At 39.3% G+C, this 20,298-nt stretch overlaps 1 protein-coding gene across 1 annotated transcript in view; it reads left to right on the top strand.

Annotated features, from left to right (window-relative positions):
- The window catches only part of KIF25 (kinesin family member 25), a 41,600-nt gene extending 21,762 nt beyond the window's left edge, over positions 1–19,838 (top strand). Inside the window, exons 9-15 of the mRNA XM_066315830.1 lie at positions 1,653–1,727; positions 6,025–6,174; positions 7,330–7,506; positions 13,303–13,454; positions 15,954–16,151; positions 17,864–18,019; positions 19,262–19,838. Of these exons, the coding sequence (XP_066171927.1) occupies positions 1,653–1,727; positions 6,025–6,174; positions 7,330–7,506; positions 13,303–13,454; positions 15,954–16,151; positions 17,864–18,019; positions 19,262–19,419 (1,066 nt within the window). The 3' untranslated portion in view covers positions 19,420–19,838. The remainder of the gene's footprint in view (positions 1–1,652; positions 1,728–6,024; positions 6,175–7,329; positions 7,507–13,302; positions 13,455–15,953; positions 16,152–17,863; positions 18,020–19,261) is intronic.
- Positions 19,839–20,298: the final 460 nt, after the last annotated feature.

Here is a 20,298-nt window from a genome sequence, read left to right as displayed (position 1 = left end):
GGCCAGTATACAGCTTTTAAAGATTAGGATGAGGCACAGAGATGAATTATTGTGTCTCTGGCCACCATGTTGTTTCTTGCTCCTTCCTCTGGCTGTTGTCAGGAAAAATGCTGAGTTCAGTGTGTTGGCTCCAATTCTGTATCTGTTTGTCAGTGATCCCTCTGTATAATCTTATTTATGGAGAGCATGAATACAAAATCTCTATTTGCGCAGTCTGTAGACTCTACCAGACAGATCATGGTCAGATATACAAAGAGGCTTGAATAAATGCTGAAGAGCACACTTTGTCTTTATTCAGTTAACCTTGTAGTATCCTGTACAGTCTGTGGGATACTGTTAAGTGTACTGTATACACAGAGAAGTGACTACGCTTTGTAATGTTTGCTGCTACCAAAATTCCTGTTTCTAATCAGCCATTTCGCTGTGAACTATAAAGAAAATATATCACCTACTGGAAAACAGAGCTAGACAACCACCCCCTCCCCCCCAAAAAAAAACCCCAAACCCCCCCCCCAAAAAAAAAACCACACCAAAAAAACAACCACACAAACACCACCACAGAAAGACACCAGAAAAGGAAGCTTTTGAAAAATATAAACATTCATACCTCAGATATTTTACTGTGGGTAATGACATTCATATTTTAGATTCTGTTCATCTTGCATAAACAATGGGTGCTGAAGGCTGTAATCTTGGGGAGGATACATTTTTGGTGTGCTACAGAAGAAATTAACAAGTTAGGATATCCACGTTTTATGATCAGAATTTCCTCTCTGTGATGATTTTCTATTTTCAGATCTTGATTTTATGTTGTACAAACCTGAAAGAGCTGGAGGAAAGATTTCTTTGAAGATAACTGTTAGGGTTTTTTTTTCTCCTTGCATTCAAAAAACATATGGAGTTGTTTCAGACATCATTGTAGGGCCCAAGTATTGAATGGCTGTTGCTCTTTTCTAAGAGGTGGAATAACTCATGCAATTTAATTGTCTTCCATTCTGTTTTAAATAGATCTGCACTCCACATCATTATGTAAAAGAAAGTCTTCACTTGAGTGAAAAGTGTTGATTTCAGAGTAGGTAGTTCATCAGGGCTGGGGATGGAAATACCTTAGGCTGATATTGCTCACAAAGACAGTACATCCTTAAACATGACCTTCAGGAGCATTCTGATTTTTTCTATGCCACTGAGTCTTCTGAGACAAGTCCTCAGCAAGTTTGCAGTCTTTTTTTTTTTTTTCTCCCAAACTTTACCTACATCTAAAGGGGCAGTACAACCTGACCACTGTCTTCCATAATGTGATACATAGGAAACCCAGGGAGCAGGGCTATTTCACATTCTAGTAGGTGGGGAAAAGTTACAGGGATCCAGTACAGCCAAAAAAAAGAGACTCTGTGTGCCAGAGGGTCAGGCAGGAGATTTAGGATGAGCTCAGAAATCCACAAGGATGCACCTATGTGTTGTTCTCCCCAAAACACACAACAGCTACTCCCAAAATGTGAGTGAGAATTTTGGAGTTCTGATTTTCAGTTCTCCGAATGGAAATACCAGCAGGCCCCAGATTTTATGACATTGGCCTACAGTTTCTATGGTCTGTGTTCTTGTGACAACATTTATAGTTTTGATTTGGTTAATCATTGCACTTTTTTCCTCAGAGTTTACAATGATTTGGAGTCTCAAGATGCAGTATTTGCAGATGTGGCCCCCTTGCTTACATCTCTCCTTGATGGGTAAGTTAAAAGGTTGCAGTAAAAAAGCTAAAGCACAATAATCTACTGAAATCTATAAATTAAAAAAAAAATACTTAATAATGGTGATCTAGTGAAGTTTTATGGCTTTGCAGTTCCATTTTCCTGTTTTCTTTCTACTTACCACCAGGTGAATGTTGTTTCCCAGTATAAACAATGAAAATACGGTTTACAAAATTTAGCAGAGCAGACAAATTCGTAAAAATAAAAAAACACCATTTTTTTCCCCCAATCTGCTTCTGTGAAACTGATGCTTATAATGGAAGATGTATTTTTTTCTTTGTGTTCTTTAGGTTATGTTTTATAACCTTTCCAGTTGCAGACATTGTACGATACATCTTTTCCATCAGTGTGTTCACTGTGAACGTTGTGTTCCATGCAAAAGGCCTGCCAGGGCCACTCTCTGTTCTGGTTTTGTGTCCTGCACAAGCCATAGGAGGTGCTGCAATCAATTCCTGGTTGAACCACAACTGAGCATTCTCAATCATTCTATTGTTCCTTCCATCACTGGGGTAAAACAGAGTTCTGGTTTGAATAAAAACTGATCAGTAAAAAGCACTAACAAATATATGAAATTACTTCTAGCTACTGAAGCTCATAAAGTGTGATTTTTCTTAAGTCCTGAGCCAACTTAAGCTACTCTTGCAAAGAAGCTTTGATGTGCATATTGTTATATTCCTTGAGACTTGAACTGAGTTTTATACATAACTTCCTTTCTGCTCCTTTTTTATCCCTGTTCCAATACCACTTAATTATATGGTAGGGCTGTCACAGACCTTCTGCTCTCTGTAGAGGAAAAGACAGTCCCTTTCCATTCACAGTGGCAATCCTTGTTCCCAGAAGTCTGCACACTGAAGTTTCCAAGTCTTAAAAGCATCCTGTAAGAGGTATCTAAAGATACTGTGAAATATTGGGAATTCCATATGCCACAGAGAGGTCCCCATGGGCTCCCTGGATGAGGGAAGTATAGATTGCATTATTCTTGTTTAGCAGTGATGAATAACCACAGTTTCTTTAGCTGACCAACCTAGGACCACTAAGTTGCAGGAGTTTAAAGAAGTCTTAAAGCTACTGCTTTCTCTCCCTACTTTTCCTTTTGCAACGATCATAATTTTGCCTTGGTTCAACGCGTCCCTTAAGTGTCTTCAGACGTATCTGATCTGTACCTTGATCTGCTGCATTTCCCACCTACTAATTCCTACATAGGGAGACTCGTGTCCTAAAAGCTAAGATTTTTGTATTCAGTTAGGAAATGTTCTGTTACTGAAAACAAAAGACCTGTCTTGTTCTTCCAGAAGTGCTGTTTGTACAGAAGCAGATTCTCAGGAAAGGCAAGTCCATGCATTTGAGCACAGCAGCCCTCCCACTGTAAATGGGAAACAGACATACTTAGTCTGAACCTTGAACCTCTTTGCTGCTCCTGATTGTTTTAGTCTGGGTTCTAAAGTGGTCTGTAACAACTTTTAGCTTGAGTAGAAGGGAGTGTTCTCTCCTTTTCCTTATTTTTTTCTATGTTTTTCTGTCTTAATGGATTCTTTCATTTTTCAGTACAAATATACAGGAAGAAAAGATTGTTCCATATGTGAACCAGACAAAGTATAGCAGGCTTCAAAGTTTACCTTGAGTCATACAGGGCCAACAAGGGAGTAAGATAACTTTTCTTTTCTTTACAGTGTTGAAGAATCCAACTTGTTTGTTTATTTAAAAGAATTAATTTCTCCTCTTTTCATTTCCTTTAACAGTGTTCTCTCCTAGGGGTAACTTTGCTAGAGTGAACTCTAGCAAAGAGTTTTGCTAGAGTCTCTCTTTTCAGGACAGGAGTGCTACAAAACTATTGGTATTTTATTTTGGCAATAAGAACTTTTCTAAATGGGAATATAACTGTTATATGTAATAATAAAGTGGAGAAGGAAAAATATCAGGGCACATAGGTGAAGAAAAGTCAAAAATCTTCAGACTTCTCCATTTGAAAGCTTTATGCTGGAGCTAGAACACCAATGAAGTAAACTATAATAAGTAACTATTATTATATAGATAAATATAAAGTAATCTGCTGATTGTCCTCTTGTTGAATCCCCCAACAATTCATTTCCTATACCTACTTAGATATGATACTGCTTTGGCCAGGTTTAGTTCATTTGGGTTAACTGAAACACTCTTTTGGCTTTGCAGAGAAGTTACCACTGATTGATACCCAATGTGCACCTCTGTCTTCAGTGTTACAATCCTCTGCCCACTGAACTTCTAATCTTATCATCCCTGTCTTGTCAGAACTATTTTGTCCATGATGTTTCCTGTCTGATAGCTAACAGCAATTAAGGAAAATTTAAATAGTTAGACTATAGGAAGGTCCTTTAGATGAGACTGTTAAGAATAATTTTGTTTTTCCTAAGGAAAAGCATCTGGATCCCTTTTTAGTTCCAAAGATCTGTTTAATTTTGAAAAAAGGCTAGAAGTCTCAATTAGGTACAGGCTGGCCAGGCAGTGTGTATGAGGGGTGGAACTGTGAAAATTACTCATTGTTAGTCAAGCTAAAAACTACTAAAATTAGTGGGAACTTTGGTACAGAGTTATGTCAGCAGTGAATATTTCAAGAAATCCGTCATATCAGATTTACAGCCCTAATTGCTATCACATTTAATTTTACTGTAGTGCTCTTTGTTTTCAATTACAGTTATCTCCTCTCCTTTACTTCATCAAATCTATGACTAGACTTCAATTTTATACTCTGCAGTGCATGCTAAAATCTGGAGGGATCTTCCTATAGACTCACTGACTGCAACTTTGACTTCACATTCCCAGAAAGGGTACACAGGTATTCTCCATGTGGCTTATCAGCCCACATTTCTTAATAACAAGTGAAAGCTTTCAAAATAATCCTCCTGAAATGCTTCTAGGCATATTTAATATGTGTGTAAGTATTTCATTACTTGAAACCATACATTTAAAACAATTAGATGGGGAGTGTTCATTGAAATAAGCTGGCATGTGCTTGAAACTACATTTTTGATATGAGGAAAAGCATCAGATAATCAAAAGCAGCTGTTTCAGGTCTGCCCACAGAGGAGGTAGCTTAGGCAGTGAAATTTTATTCCCTGGCAGAACAGGAGCAAGCTCATTCTTGCAAGTCTCCAGCAGAACAGAAGTTTCTGCAACCTGTGAAGCACTTCTTGTGTATGAAGGTTCTGCTAATGTATCTCTGAACAAACAAGACAGTCCAGGGAGAGAGCAGTCCTTTCAGCCTAACTGCATGTCTTCCAAGGGTTTCGCAGAGTACTGTGGTCAACACTGAGTTGCTGGCAGGGCAGCAGAGCAGGCACAGCCAAGGGGGGACAAAACTGCAGCTGCACAGCACAGTGTTGGTCCTCTATGCAAAGCAGTACTGTGGCTGGATGCATCTGTATCCACCCACTTATTCTGCTTAAGATGTTGACTTTGATCTAATTGTGTTAGTAACACACTTTCTAGATAGGATTCATATATCTCAGCTCAGATCCCTGTGGCACAGACTCCACAACACTGCTCACAGCTGTGAACAATTCTTCTATTATTATTTTCAGTGCAGTCAAGAGGCCTTTTCAGAGTTCTGCTCATTAGACATATTTACTTGTCTGCTTCAGAAGATGATGTTTGATAGGTTGCACTGACACTGTACATTCTCATTTCCTCTTGTCCTTATCAGAGCAGTTCCTGCCACCTTTGTTCCAGAGTAGTCATTATGTGCATGTTCATTCTCAACTGGTGCTCTTGGTTTAAAATTTGTGCCTCCTATTTTCAGGGCTGTCTTCTCTGAGGGTTGTGACTGATGAGCCTGTCTGAAAAAGGCTATGAGAGATGAGTTGTTCCCAGCTGTTAGGATACAAGTGCAGTGGTTTGCAACACAGCACTGTAACACAAATCAAGCCCGGAAATAGTTTACTTTAAAATGCTATACTGTAAACTGAAGTAGTTCAGGAGCTGATTAAAAAGCAGTTCAGTAGTGCAAAGGCTGAAAGTTGGGCAGGCAAGGAGGTCTAACAGTATCAATCATTCCAAGCTAAGGATCCTTTAAACTTTTACTTAAAAGCATCCCTTTAACTCTGCTTAAAAAATAAAATCTGTTTAGACGATGTTATGAACAGTGATTACTGTCAGACTTCGAGATCTGCAGAAAGAAATCAGGGCAGTGTTTTTATTTTCTTGTTTAGGTTTGTGTTCCCAAATTGTTTGGAGTTTGACTTGCCACCTAACAGACACATTTGGTAACGGTAAAATAAATTACAGCACTTCTGTTTTTCAGGTACAATGTGTGTATCATGGCTTATGGGCAAACTGGAAGTGGGAAGACATACACAATGTTGGGACCACAGTTAGAGGGGAACTTAGCATTCTCCATAGAAGAGGAATCAGAACTTGGAATTATTCCTCGAGCTACCCAAGAAGTGTTCAGGTAATAACTAAGTAAAGCCTTGCTGTCAGTGGCAGTCACTCTAACCTGTATAGAAAGGATTAAATAATGATTGTAATGTATTTATCATTACAGAGTTCAGCTTCACAATGGTTAATATTTATAGCTTCTCTGACCACCATTTGATATTTGAGGTATTTGATACTTATTTGATATTTATATAGATTTCTAGTCTCTCTCCTGCTTAATCCGATTTTCTAAAACAATAAGATTATGCAGTTTTACTGTGTGTTATCTGTCCATCTGGCTTTCAGACTCTAATTAAACTTTTGAAAATGTTTCAACCATAGTTGAACCCATAGTTGTGGGAGTCCAAAAGATAATTAAGTTCCAGAAAGTTATGTGAAAATTGACAACTGACATGAAGAGGATTCAGATTAGAACCCAGTCCCAAGGAAGAAGAATAATAGAATTTTTAACTACAGTCAGTTTTTGTTTTAGGGTTCATAGATTTTTTTTTTAAGTTGAACCTAATACTGGATTGAACTAATACGCTGCTATGTTATAGCAGAAGAGTCATTACAAGTTTTTCCAGCTTCTAATTTAGAAGTTTTTTAGTATTTCCAGCTAAGCCTGTTTTGTTTTGGAGAAGGGTATAAGCTAAATCAAACTACCAATTTTGTATGAATAAGTGTCTAACTGTAAATACTCTCCTGAATAGAGAAGCCCTTAATTTATCGATTTTCTCGGGCTGTGAACAGATAACTTCTTAAAGATATAGTTTCCCATCTCTGTTCATTGGTTGCAGTCTGCCAGATTTTATACTCTGAGCTTTGAGTACAGTTACTGCCAGCAGAGAAATGGTATTAAAAAATCCTGAGGTGGGAGGCTAGTGGAAAAAGCAAGCTGGGCACAGCTGTTTGGAAAATTAAATTCTATTTACTTCTTTAAGTATAAATAAACTGTATATTCTGATACTTCAAGTTAACATTAATATATGGATGAGGCAATTCCATGCCTGCAGATACTTAGTAGACGCTTGTATCAGATTGTAATTATATGACAATTAAAGAATAGATGTCTATTTACAGATTGTTCATTTGGGGGTTGACTTCTACATTTCTGGGCTTTGATCTTCAAATTTTAATTTCTTTTTCTTTTTTTTTATTTTTTTTTTTTTTATTTTTATTTTGCCAGGCTTATTTCAGAAAAGCCACCAGGAAGTTACTGGGTTGAGGTTTCTGTTGTAGAAGTGTATAATAATGAAATCTTTGATCTTCTGGCCAAAGACAGTTATGGAAAAGTGTTTGGCATCAAACGCGATGTTGTCACAACCCGAGAAGGGAAGAGCGATGTGCCGTTGCTGACACACGAGTGAGTACACGGCTTGTTCCCACCAGCCAAACACGATCTTTAGAGCTGCCACCAAACTGCATTATAGGCACCAGATTGCTTCCAAACAATGTCCTTACCATATGCAAAAGAATAGTGCTGTTTCTGTTAGCTCAGTCTATTAGACTGCAGTTGGCCGCAAATGTCAAAATACTTCCAGAAATAACGGTACAATTACTTTGAGTTATCCTCCTGTGTTAAGTGCCTTCGACTCAGAATGCCTGAAGACTGCTGCATATTTAGGTGTTGCTGGATCTCTGGCATCTTTTCAGCTGTAGAAAAAGTAGGGATAATCTAGTCACAAAGCACTTTCCATTCAGTCTTGCTGAATTGTAAAATTTACAGATTATAATAGAAATTTACGTACCAGTTGCAAATAGTTAAGCAGCTGTAGGGTGTTAGCTTTCCCTTTATGCACTGGAGTTACAAAAAATTAGAATAAGATTTTAAGTGATCTTTTAATACAAATACCCATCTTAATATTGCTTAATGCTCTGTTTTCATTACTGGAGGTGTTAAAGCTGGAATTGTTATGTTGGCACTTGAACTTGTAGGTCTTGTAAATCGAGGTTCTTCAAACTAAAAGCTAAGAAGCAGCAAAAGCTTCTCACCATTCACTTTCAAGATGTACCTTCCCAGCATTGGTGTATGCCTGGTTTGATCTTTATTTACACAACTTGACAGGGTAGGGAAAGCTAGGGCATTTAAGGCTACAGCTATACTTACTTTAATGCCTTCTTTTACTTACTGAGCATTAGGAAGATTTGTTCTAGTACTCATGGAAAAGATTCTTAGCATTAGGTAAGTGTGGCATACAAAGCAAATGTACAGTGCTTTCTTGTTATATATAAAAAAACTTACCTTGGGTAATTAGATATTAAAAATCACATGTTCATAAAATTTCATCCATTAACAAGAGGGAATCTGTTTCAGATGCTTCACTTTAATAATGGCTGTGTTGTCTATCATAGAATGTCCTGAGTGGGAAGGGGCTCACAAGACCAACTCCTGAGGCCAACTCCTAGCCCTGCACAGGACAGCCCCAAGAATCCCACTCTAGTACCTGGCCACTCTCTGGGTGAAGAACTTTTTCCTAATATCCAATGTAAATCTCCCCTGACACAACTTCTGGCTGTTCCCTCAAGTCACCAGAGAGAAGAGGTTGGTTTCTGCCCCTCTGCTTCCCCTCACAAGGAAGTTGTAACTGCATTGAGGTCTCCCCTCAATCTCCTCTTCAGGCTGAACAGACCAAGTGACTTCAGCTTCTGCTTATGTAGCTTCCCCTCTAGGCCTTTCACCATTTTTGTGGCCTTTCTTTGGGCCTTATGCTAGTAGTATCAATATTAGCTAGAAAAAACATAAATTAGGATAAACAGTACTAGTGGCACCAGAGAGGTGATGGTACCCAGTGGAATTAAACTGGACATCTCTCTGTGAACATCCAGCATGAGAACAGATTCCAGAAGGGAGCATGTGCTTTATCGAGATGTCACATAAAGAAGTGTCCTCCTGCTCCTTGAGTAAATAATGTTTGTGAAAAGAAACATCTTGCTCTAGTGAAATGTTTCGAACAGCATTAGTGCTTTCTGTGTTTCTGAGGAAATGTGATGTTTTTCTTCACTTCTCTATAATAATTCTTGTCATGGTCTAATCTCTACTTTTCCTAGGGGAATTAGCAATCAGATATGAAATGCATCCCATGCCAATTAAATAAAATGCATCATCAGTGGAGATAATTTTGTCCTGTGGGACTTAGTCACATAAGCAGACAGTAGTTTGTTTATGTAGATTTAATACTATTCCTAGCAAGCCTTGATTAAAATACAAGAATGTACTGAAGGATTGTGCAAACCTACTTTTATTCTACCTAGTGATACACATTTATTGATTTGTATTTTCTAGCCATGTAATTGCTCATAGAAAAGTGGGAACCCAGAGAAATTGTCAAGTAGTTTTCTTCACTATGGGAGCTATAGGACTCTCCTTTATTTCTATGAAATAATAAGCACTGCAATATTCTCAGAAGGATTAACATTTGTATCTGGGGTTTGCCTGCTCTTTGGTCTTGAGGTTAAATACAATTTCCATGGAAATTCTGCAAGCTTGATTGCACTCTGCATGCTCCATAAGAACATGGAATGAATGAAAAGTGACTGGAGCTTAGAGTGATGAATCGTTTTGCCCTTTCTGTCTGTATTATGCTGACTAGTTTCTCTCTGTCTCTATTCTTGTATTTCCACAACTGTGACTCTAGACTCCCAAGCTTTTAGTGTCTAGTTAAGACTCTGCAGGCAAGGGAATGAAAAACTCCAGAAGAGGCTGGGAGCAGAACTTAACCTGTGTGTGCTGAATCTTTCTTGGAGGAGCTAATCTTTTTCCTTTGACTAGACAGGAAAGGAACCATATGACTTAGAAAGTGAAGACTGGTGCATGTAGTGTAGGCATGACTTCTCCTGTTTCATCAAAACCTCCAAGTAGTTTTTAATAATGGTATTTCAGTAACTAAGACGCTGGCCTGGCATAATTTTATTCCTGAAAAATGCTTGTTCCACTTCCCAAGGGAGCTTTGCATACTCTTTTCATAGGTTTTGGGAAAGGGAGAGGTGGGAAGCAGTGGGACTTGTGTGATAGAGACAAAAAAAACCCAAAAAAACCAACCAACCAACCAAACAAAAAAAGGCAGCTGCAATAAGGTTTCATTTGTCCTTCCAGTTAATAAAATGGCTGCTCTGTTTATTTCTGCAAATTATAATTTATGGCGAGGGAGCCTGGCGCCTTGAACTAAAACTCTTAAAAGCCACTTATCTCAATCAGTTAATACTAAATTCTAATGCAAACATAAATAAAAATATGGACTTGTATCTCAATTACAGTGCAAGCAGTGAAAAAAGTCCAATCCATAAACAGGTTATATTAATAATTACATAGAAAGGTTAATAAGAAAAAACAAACCCAAACAAAGTGAAGGAACCATTGAATGAGGCCACCCAGCTGCCTAAAAATCTAAAGTAAACAGCTGGTGCTTTGAATAAAAACACATCCTCATTTATGATAATATTTGATCTAGAATATATTGGCCTGCTGGGTCTCATTAGCTTCTCCATATATCCACTAAAGTACAGTAGTCTCTTTCCTGCTAACATGTTCATCTTACTGAATCACAAAAACCCTAGTCTCTTTCTTCTTTTATAGCTTGGTTGACTTTGGAGAACTTTCAGCATCAAATTTTTAACATAACCACAACAGGGCTTCTCTTTGTAGAATCTGGTCCTGGAACGTGCAGCACATAGAGCACGATGAAGTTGTAGAGATTATACTAAAATATTATTTCTGTCAGTCCTGCGCAGGAGCTACTGTGCCAAGGTCACCACACTGGGCTAGGGATTTTGCTTGCTTTCAAAGCCAGCTGCAGCTTCCCAGCCATGGGTGACCAGCACTGACAGCACACCCGGAGCCCTGTCTTCCTTGGCAAATACAGGGACGGGGCAGCAGCTTGGAGCACTGACACTTGGCCAGCTCACAGCAGCAGCTTGCAGAAGCCAACAACCTAGTGCTGCACCCTAGTGTCTTGGGTTGCAATGCAAGGTGTGTTCTATTCCCATCTGCTGGAAGCAGTTGGAGAGGTGTTTTTCTTTATCTCATAACTCAGGGGGGGAGGGATGGGTGTCTGTCTGTTAATGAGCCAGCTGTTAAAACCAGGTAGGGCAGTGCTTCTTTATCTGTTCCACAACCCATCCTCCCCCACGAGGTATCTGCTGTTAATGGGCCATTAAAGCTCACCACATGACTGATAAAATTACATCATCCCATTGGGAAATGCTCCACCCAGTGGGAGGAGCCAAGCTTTCCTACCTAGATAAAAGCTGAGATTCAAAACACCAGGACAGCCTGTTTTCTACTGGATTCCCAGTGGAAGACTGGACCCAGCTTGCCACCCCTGGACCCTTCCACAGGATCATCTCTACTCCAACAGAACCACATCTGTCACTCCAGGAGGCCTTAACTGGACTGCTACCAACACCCTGACCAACAGGGTGTTCAGGTCGTATTCTGACTCTGGCAGTGTTTTTTTTTTGTTTGTTTGCTTTTTTGTACTACTACAGTTTTAGGGGTTTTAATATTCCTAGTAAAGAACTGTTATTCCTATTCCCGTGTCTTTGCCTGAAAGCTGTTTAATTTCAAAATTATAATAATTCAGAGGGAGGGGGTTTACATTCTCCATTCCAAGGGAAGCTCTGGCTTTTCCCTGGCAGACACCTGTCTTTCCAAACCAAGACACCTAGCCACGGCTGCTTCCGTCAGGCCTTCTAGTCCTGGCTGACTAGCCACTGAAAAATAAAGTTCAAGGCTTGTGAAGGCAGGATGTGGGCCTCCTTGGATGTGAGACAATAGTCAGATCACCCCAGTGTCAGGCTCTGACTGCAGGAACTAGAGCCAGTAGTTCTCTGCTGACAGCATGTCAGACAAGCAGGAGACATCCCCAGGGGGTGCCCAGAGGTGGAGGTGTTACAGTGGAGGCTGGCATGTGTGGCTCAGGACTTAGGGGAGGTCTGTAGTGATTGTTTACCTCATGCAGTCCTGGATACACAGGGAACTGCACTTAGATGGCTGCTTCTCCTAAGTGCCTATAGATAGAGTGTGGCTGAATGGTTTTCTGTGCTTCAGATGCCCTTGCCTTGTTTTTTCAGGAAATTGTTTTAGTTGAGTATAGTTTGTTTTCTTTTGGTTTTTCTGTGTCTAAACTCTTCCAAGTATGGCTCTTAGCATAAAATAAGTTTGTGCCCAATGTGACTTTTAATGAAATCAGCCAGATCTAAGTCATAAAGACATTGCCTTTTATTACATGCTTGCTTTTGCTGACTGCCATGTTGTGGAACCAAATCTGTGGCCTGTCATGGGAGTTATTAATGGTTGTGCTGTTACAGAGCATTCAGTGACCAGGCTATGATACACAATCATAATTTATACTCCCATCTAAAAATAATTGTTTAGGTGTTCTACAATCAGTTATTATTGAAGAAGGCAACACGGTGAAAGAAAAGGGTAGGCACTGTTATCTCATTTGTTTTAAACATTTGCAAACCTAGAGAAAATTGCAGTGTTTTTTTTCTTGACCTAACCTGCTTATTTCATTTTCTGTGTTCATTTCACTGTGTGTGTTAGATCTTTGCCCTTGGATTGATCATATTTGCAGTACTTCCTTTAACAAGAAAAGAAAACAGATAGTATGAGATAAATGGTCTATAAAAAATTAAGTCTATTTGTTCTGACATTGTGCTTATTGAACAGTGGAACTGGACTTTTTTTCCAGGGATTCTGGATTTAATTCCAAATGTGAAATATGACTTCCAGAGGCGCAGAGAAATTTTGGGGGGTTTTGCCTAATTCTGTACCTAAGAAAACTAGAGCTACCTCAGCATAAATTGGACAAATCTACTTTTGTAAGACCAGAGATTCCAGCAATGTCTAAACTGGTGCCTTTTCATCCAAAGTGTGGAGATATAGAAATGTCTGTTGCTTCAAGAGCTGAGCTACAGTACCTCTGGACCTGCAAGGCTGGCAGGCCACTTTTGCAGCACTTTCAGGACTTTTGGCTTGAATTTTCAACTTTATCCCACCTGAAAAGTCTAATACAGTTGTTTGTGTGGCTCAAAACTGAGAGTAGTATAAGGACAAGAGCAGGGAAGTGGAAATGCTGAAGTTCTCATTTAAATTGTCAGCTTCTTTGTGTGACTATTCCTGCGAGTCAGTTAAATATCCTGTTTCTTTACTTCTCAGGACTGTTGCAAATGCATCTGAATTTTTGCATCTAGTCAACAAAGGCCTACAGCTGAGAGTCACACACCCAACACTGGTGCATGCTCATTCCTCTCGTTCTCATCTGGTCGTGACATTGACCATAACCACAGTTGTCTTTGGAGATAACTTTGGTAAGTAGGATGTAACTAAATTCCATCTAGAGCCAGTTGTTTTTAGAAAAACAGTCTGTGGACTGGGAGGTTTTGATATTGCTTTTTCTTCCTTTTACCAGTGTTTGATACATTCCCTCAGTTCTTTTCCATTTTTTGAACTTATATGTTCCTTCTTAAACAACAGACCATTTTCATGTTTGAATGCTACTGGAAGTTTCAATTTCATAAAATCTTAGCACTTTTCTTTACATGCCTTGACTTACAGAGTTGCTGAAGTTTTATTGCATGAGGCAACTAATGAATAAGTGCTATCAGAAAGTCGTAAGATAAGGTATAAGTTAGTAAAGATCTTGATAAGATAGACACTCAAAGTCGTTAAATCACTTAGAATGAATAATTACATGTCATACAAAGTTTGTGGTTAAGCTAACCATAAATTTTAGGGATCATCATGTGCTTTTGGTTGAGAAAGAATTACATTTATTTACTGTCTGCCTTGCAAAAATGTTCTTTAAATTCAGAATCTTCTGAACTGGTAATAATAGGCCACTGTATGAAAAGAGAAAATACTTGTCCTATTTACTATGGAAACATTGATACTTCTACTTTTCACTACCACACCAAGACTTACCAGTTTACTGGTTGAGCAACAACTTTCTTTTGGGCCTCTTGGGAGTAACTTTGTTTTCTTTTGCTCATGTTATAATTAGGCTCTCTGCTTTCAGTGCTGTGGTCCATCTCCTTCATACTCTGCAACAACAATATGATTTTAGAGAGTGGGAAATATTTAACATTTTTTCCCTTAGATGGCTATCAGAAATTAAACCAACAGTATCAGCAAAGCAGAACAAACAGTGGCCTCTCTTACCTATGGGCCTTGCCAAAAGACACAGTTACTTAACAAGTTGCAGCTCCAGCATTCCCCATGTTAAGTCTAGCCAGCTCCAGATTCTTGTCAATTAGACTGATGGTACTTTTCTGGAGTCAGTGCTTGCACCATTAGCACAACAGCCATCTTGTCTAGTTCAGAATTCCCTTTGCCACTTCTAATTGCAGCCACCCCAGTGTGCAGCGTTGCCTGGCAGCAAAGCTCCGCAAAAATGTGTAGTTGTTGAATGCAGACTCTGGCTTTTGACTCACAGCATGTGGGTGAAGATGTGTACTGTAAGGGAACAGAGCAGCACTGCAGCAGCGTGTGACGGCACAGCCTGTCTCTTGCTTAAAAGGAAAGGTTCCTGATTTAAAAGCCAGGTGCTATTGTCAAATGTCTCAAGGTCAGGCACCTTAGCCACTAAATAAAAAGTTGTAAAGTCTGTGATGAGTTCTGCATGTAAAGCCAGGGTTGACTAGCCAGCACATTTTCAGGTTCGATGAAGGTATTTTAGCATTTTGATCAGTATTATCTGTTGTTTGAGGAGAGCCGTTTTTTAATTTGATTATCTAAAACTGAAGAGGAGTGAGAACACTTAGTTTGACACTGTATGGCCTGAAGCCATTTATTGTGTGTAAACCAACACAGCTGCTCTGCCTACACTGGGAAGAGCTGGCTCAGGGTTTAGCAGCAGCCTACTTGGAGAAGTACAGAGCTCTGTAATGCAAGTCAGTCTGCTCCCTAGTCAAGTTTTGCAGTTGGAAATATTCTACAATTCCAACTAGAACTCTGTAAGTACCCAAGGAGGTTTGTTGTCTCTATGACCTGTAGCAGAATGTGTGCCTTTTATTATTTTGTTCTTTCAGGTAGAGAAACAGAGAGATAAATAGAAACCAAAACACTAAGAAAAAAAACCAAAACAACCAAACCTGCTTTAGGAAATCCATTTTGCAAATATTCCTGCTAAGCTAATGCAAAAGAGCTTTCCCAGAGAATCTGTGTTCCTTCCCAGCAAAGAGAGAAAGCCAGATGCTTCTGCTGAGGAATGATACTAGTAGGTAACCAACTTGAACAAGTGGGAATAACACTATTATGGCTAATAGCTCATCAGGTGGAGATCTTGCAGAGAGATATGAGGGCTGAAGGAAGTCTAGGGGAAACGGCAGCAAAGGACAAAAATAGAACAGGCAGGGTAAGGATTTTTTTTTTTCCCCATAACACCAGCAGGTGATGTTTCAAATACATGGAACCAGTTTCCAGAGCCTATTGCTCCCAAGCACCTGAAATAGCACTTTCACTGCAATCAGTCTAAAACTTTAAAAAAGCTTCTCTAAAGTCCCTACTGGACTCCCACTTCTTGTTTTCCACACAGATGTGTGAACACTGGGGATATTGGATACAACAGAGTCTAACACCAAAGCTTGTTACCAACTGGTAAAATCAGTTTGATGAGTAAAACTTTAAATAAGATAGAAAAAGTTATTTAGCCTGCCTGTGCCATGGATTCTGGCTTGTACATTGCTTCTGTTAGAATAGCCTGAAGCAGTAGATACTGTACATACCCTATTAATGCTCCATTTTTTCCCCATCTCAATTTTCACTGTCAGTAAGAAGCTCTCTCTCTTTTGTTTTTTTCCATTAACCAGGTACTTTATGGGAAGATGAACAAACTAGTCAGAGACTAAATAAAGAGGCTTCCTGCACCTTTCCACAAAAAATGAGAGACAATAAATCCACCTCTTCTTCCAGAGCCTCTTCACCAGTGCAACTTGAAGCAACTGAGAAAATTAAACAAGTCAAAACGAGACTGCAGCTGGTGGACCTGGCTGGGAGTGAGTGTGTTGGTAAGTGAACGTGTCTGTTTGTGGGCATGGATCCTCATGGATGTAGGTTACAGTAAATGCCTTACTTCTTTATGGAGGGATACATGGTTCCCTGCTCTCACACAGGGGTGGTTTGAACCCACAGATCCTGGCATAAACAAAATTTTGAGGGCTGATTGATCCAGTTTTACACTGGATCAGTTTAACTTAAAGTATGGCTGTATAAGCTTGAAATAAGCACAGGATGGTTACCCATATCATAGATACACTATTTATTCAGACTGCTTTTATTAGGCCTGTTTTTCTACTCTAAAAATTAGCATGTCTTTGGTACAGAAATGTTTAAAGGGCATAAATTATGTAAATATTACAAATATCTGTAATAATTGATATCACCATGTGTGGATTTTTCTGCTTTCTTGTGGAAAAAGTCTTGGAGGAAATTAGTGTTGAAAAGATAATACTGTTTTCATTGTTTCTTCAAAGCATTTTCCTCCTGCCTCCTCTAAGCACACAATAATTTCAAAAACCTGATTATTTCCTAAAGGACAAGCTTTCTTACCAAGAAAAACCGTGCAGCCAAATGTATCATTCCAGAAATAATGTTTTGAAAAGTGAACCAGTATTATGAAAGAGTCTTTTACTTTACTGCCAAGAATTCGTACTGTTGCTCACTGTTAAACTTTTGTTCTACAGAGAAACATAATATAATACATTATTTTTTCATTTTCTCTAAATGCTGAAAACATGTAATTGAGCAACAGGGCGTGTGTTTGTTCTCTCAGTTAAAGGAGGACAAACATTTCCTTGGTTTGGGGCTCCACAGGCCAGATCCTCCAGTGAAGCCAGAAGAGCTGTGCTCGCATCAGTGTTAGATGTGGCCCAGCACATGCAGCAGACTGACCTCTGCCATCAGCTGTGCTGATGCACATACTCTGCTGAAAGTGAGGGCAGCGTTAAGTTGTAATTGTTTTAAAATGGGGGCAAATCTAAGTGAGCAGCAGTACCTCAAGCTTCTCCACACACACCAGCACCCAGCCCTGCTGGCTGTACAACTGGCCTGGTTGTTTGCAGCATTTACAAGCCAACTGGTCCCTTCTTAGCAAACCATGTTTCACTTTGCAAACTTGGCTAAATGCTTTGTCAAATTTCATCTAACCAAATGCAGATAATCAGCAGTTTAAACAGGTTGAATTACATACAGCCTACATACTGTATGAACTATCTACAGTCATGCTGGCTGGGTGGTAGAAGGGCATAATTTTCCTTTATCCATTTCTTTACAGCAAACCATGCCATAAAACACCACTCCACAGGATTTATTATAGACAAATACTTCACACTTGTGGCTCTTGTACAATTTTCTCTCTACAGCTTGTGTCTCAGTGCCTCTCCTCTTTTTCCAAAGGGATACAGATGAGAAGCTAACTATTATAAAAAAAAAAGAAATGGTGGACAAAATAGGCTTCTCTTTGAGCCATTGTGGACTTGTGTTTTCAAAAGCAGTGTGGTCTTGTCTGATCTTAAGATGTTCCTACTTTCTTGGTTCCTTATTGTTAATATGTATGGAGCCAAAAATGCATTGTACATCTACAGCGATCAACTTTACCGTGAGATGCTTTGGACTATCTGTAGACATTGAATCTTCTTGTACAGTTTTGAAGACAGAATCTCCACATTACAGTTTTTGAAGTAGCTTTGCTATAGTGTTACCAGTGCCTTTTCTACACCAGGTATGTCTGGAGTGACAGGGGCAGCGCTGAGAGAGACCTCCTTTATTAACCGCAGCCTGTCCGCCCTGGCCGACGTTCTGGGAGCCATAGCTGAGCAACGGGCTCACATCCCGTATCGGAACAGCAAACTTACACATCTGCTGCAGGACTCCGTGGGTGAGGGGTTACTCTGACTCTTGTTCAACAATATAGATTTCTTCTCCTGATTCTGCCTCTCCTTTGCTGTGTAAAACTAGAAGATGATCTTACACTCCTTGCTTGAATGTTAGTCTTTGTCTTTATGTCAAAGACTGGCTCAGGTCTTTGTACACACTCTTGAGTGTGAATACACAAGTGACAGTTCTGAACTGAATTTGGCTAAACCTTGCTGTTTCCAAAGCTCAGTTGATGAACAACATCTCAACAGGATCGTGTAAAGGGTAAAAATTGCATTTCATTGGTGTTTCATGTCAGGTACAGTTTAAAGGTTAAACTTCAATCTTTATTACTACAGGGTATAATCACCTACTTGCACATTCCTTAACATTGTGCCCTGTAGCAGCAAGGCAAAGCAGGAAGACAGGACATGGCACTGTGCTAAAAATTCCTTTTGTGTTGGGGTCACTTCCTCTTCTTTAACTCCTAATCTACACAGAAGCAGTTTTAAAGCGAGTGTTACTCCTGCATTAATGTCAGGTTTGTCTCCATGTGTGTAGTACATTAGTCCATTTTTCTTCGGCCAGAAAATATTAGCCTTTATGCTTTTAATCTCCAGTTCAAGGCATTGACAGTGAATGAGGTAACAGTTCTTCAGAGTTTCTGAAATACTATGAATGTTTTTGCCTAAGCTTTGATTTTCACTTAGTACTAAAGCCCCTGCTGTGAATAGGGAAAGCTAGAAAGAGAACTGAGAGCTATGTTGTATGGGCACTGAGCCTGATTTTAGCCGAGTCTGTTGTATGACTTTGGTGAAGTGCTGAAAATGGCCATTTCCTCCTTTGTTTAATCATTGTCTCTAAACTTCGAGTCTGTTTTGTTTTATTGTCACACAAGCCATTTTGCCATTACCCCAAATTTACAAATTTTTGACAAAACTTAAATAAGTGCCCAGACCCATAACATACATGCTGATTTAACTGATGAAACCAATAAGGAAAAAAAAATCTACATCAATTAAAAAAAAAAATTTAAAAAAATCTACAAATTGTGAAATGCTTGGGGGCAAATATCATATTGTTAGATATAGACTCACCATGAAGGAGATGTCTGTTTCAACAGCCCTCTTCAGGAGCAGTCTTCTGCTTCATGAAAACAATGGTAATCTGTGGTCACTGTTATGTAGATCAGTATAGTAACAGTGAATAACTTAATGAAAATAATGAGGTAAATAACTATGTTTTGTCTTTTCCCTGCTTTTAGGAGGTGATGCTAAACTGTTGGTGATGCTGTGCATCTCTCCTGGCCAAAAGTACTTAACAGAATCAATGCAGTCTCTGGGATTTGGAACTCGTGCTCGGCAAGTTCAGAGAGGACAAGTCAAGAAAAAAAATTTCCCAGTGCTGAGTAAAGGAAAATAAAACCTAAGACTCCTGTGGATTAAAGTATCATTAATGAGTTCCTCAGACCAAAATATATATTGTTGTCCTTAAGCCATTCTTTTAGATATCAATTGCCAGATAAAATAAACAATCCTCAACATGGCCTTAGTAAGCAATAAAGCTCCTAATGATGTTCTTGCTCCAAAGATAATAGCAAGTATTGACAACAGCTACCCACCATGGTGGAATGGTAGAGAAATAAACTGGGCTTTAAGACGTGGTTTTGGTGATGTGTTTCCTTAGTTCTTGCCCTAAGTCAACAGGGCCCTGATTTAGGAGGGTTTGCTTCTGAAAGGCCAAGGGTGCATTCTGAATTCTCAGTAAAAGTCATAAGTCTAAATTCCAGTGCTTCAAAGCAGCCAGAGAAATATTCCTCCCAACTTGGATTAAAATGAGACACGTAATTTATTGATTCTTCTTATCTAGCATGGATGGGGTCATTCCTAATGCACTAGCAGCAGGTAGGAGTGTAAAGGAACCCATCAGCTGTACTAAATGGAGTTTTGTTCTCTGGTTTTAGGTAGGAAATAATGGCATTAGTGAGATGGAGAAAAATGAGTAAGGCTATATCTGTTATCCCTCTGGAATGTAGCTTAGAAAGCAAATGAGGGATTACACAACTTTTTGAAAACACACTTAAGTTAAATGGTTGGAATGAGTCCCAGCTCTGCTGAGTTCATTAAACCCACAGCTTTGCCTGTTTGGGGGTATTTTTGCTCCGTGAATGCTGAGAGGCCCTGAACTACAGATCCTAATGGGACCCAACTTGTACAACTGTTGTAAGTAATCTGGCCTATGGTTTCACTTGCATTTCTGAAGCAAGTTAAACACATCAGAACCTTGGAGTGTGCCTGCAGA

This window comes from Sylvia atricapilla, chromosome 3 (genome assembly GCF_009819655.1).
Source record: "Sylvia atricapilla isolate bSylAtr1 chromosome 3, bSylAtr1.pri, whole genome shotgun sequence".
NCBI lineage: Eukaryota > Metazoa > Chordata > Aves > Passeriformes > Sylviidae > Sylvia > Sylvia atricapilla.
This window is presented reverse-complemented; position numbering and strand designations above follow the sequence as displayed.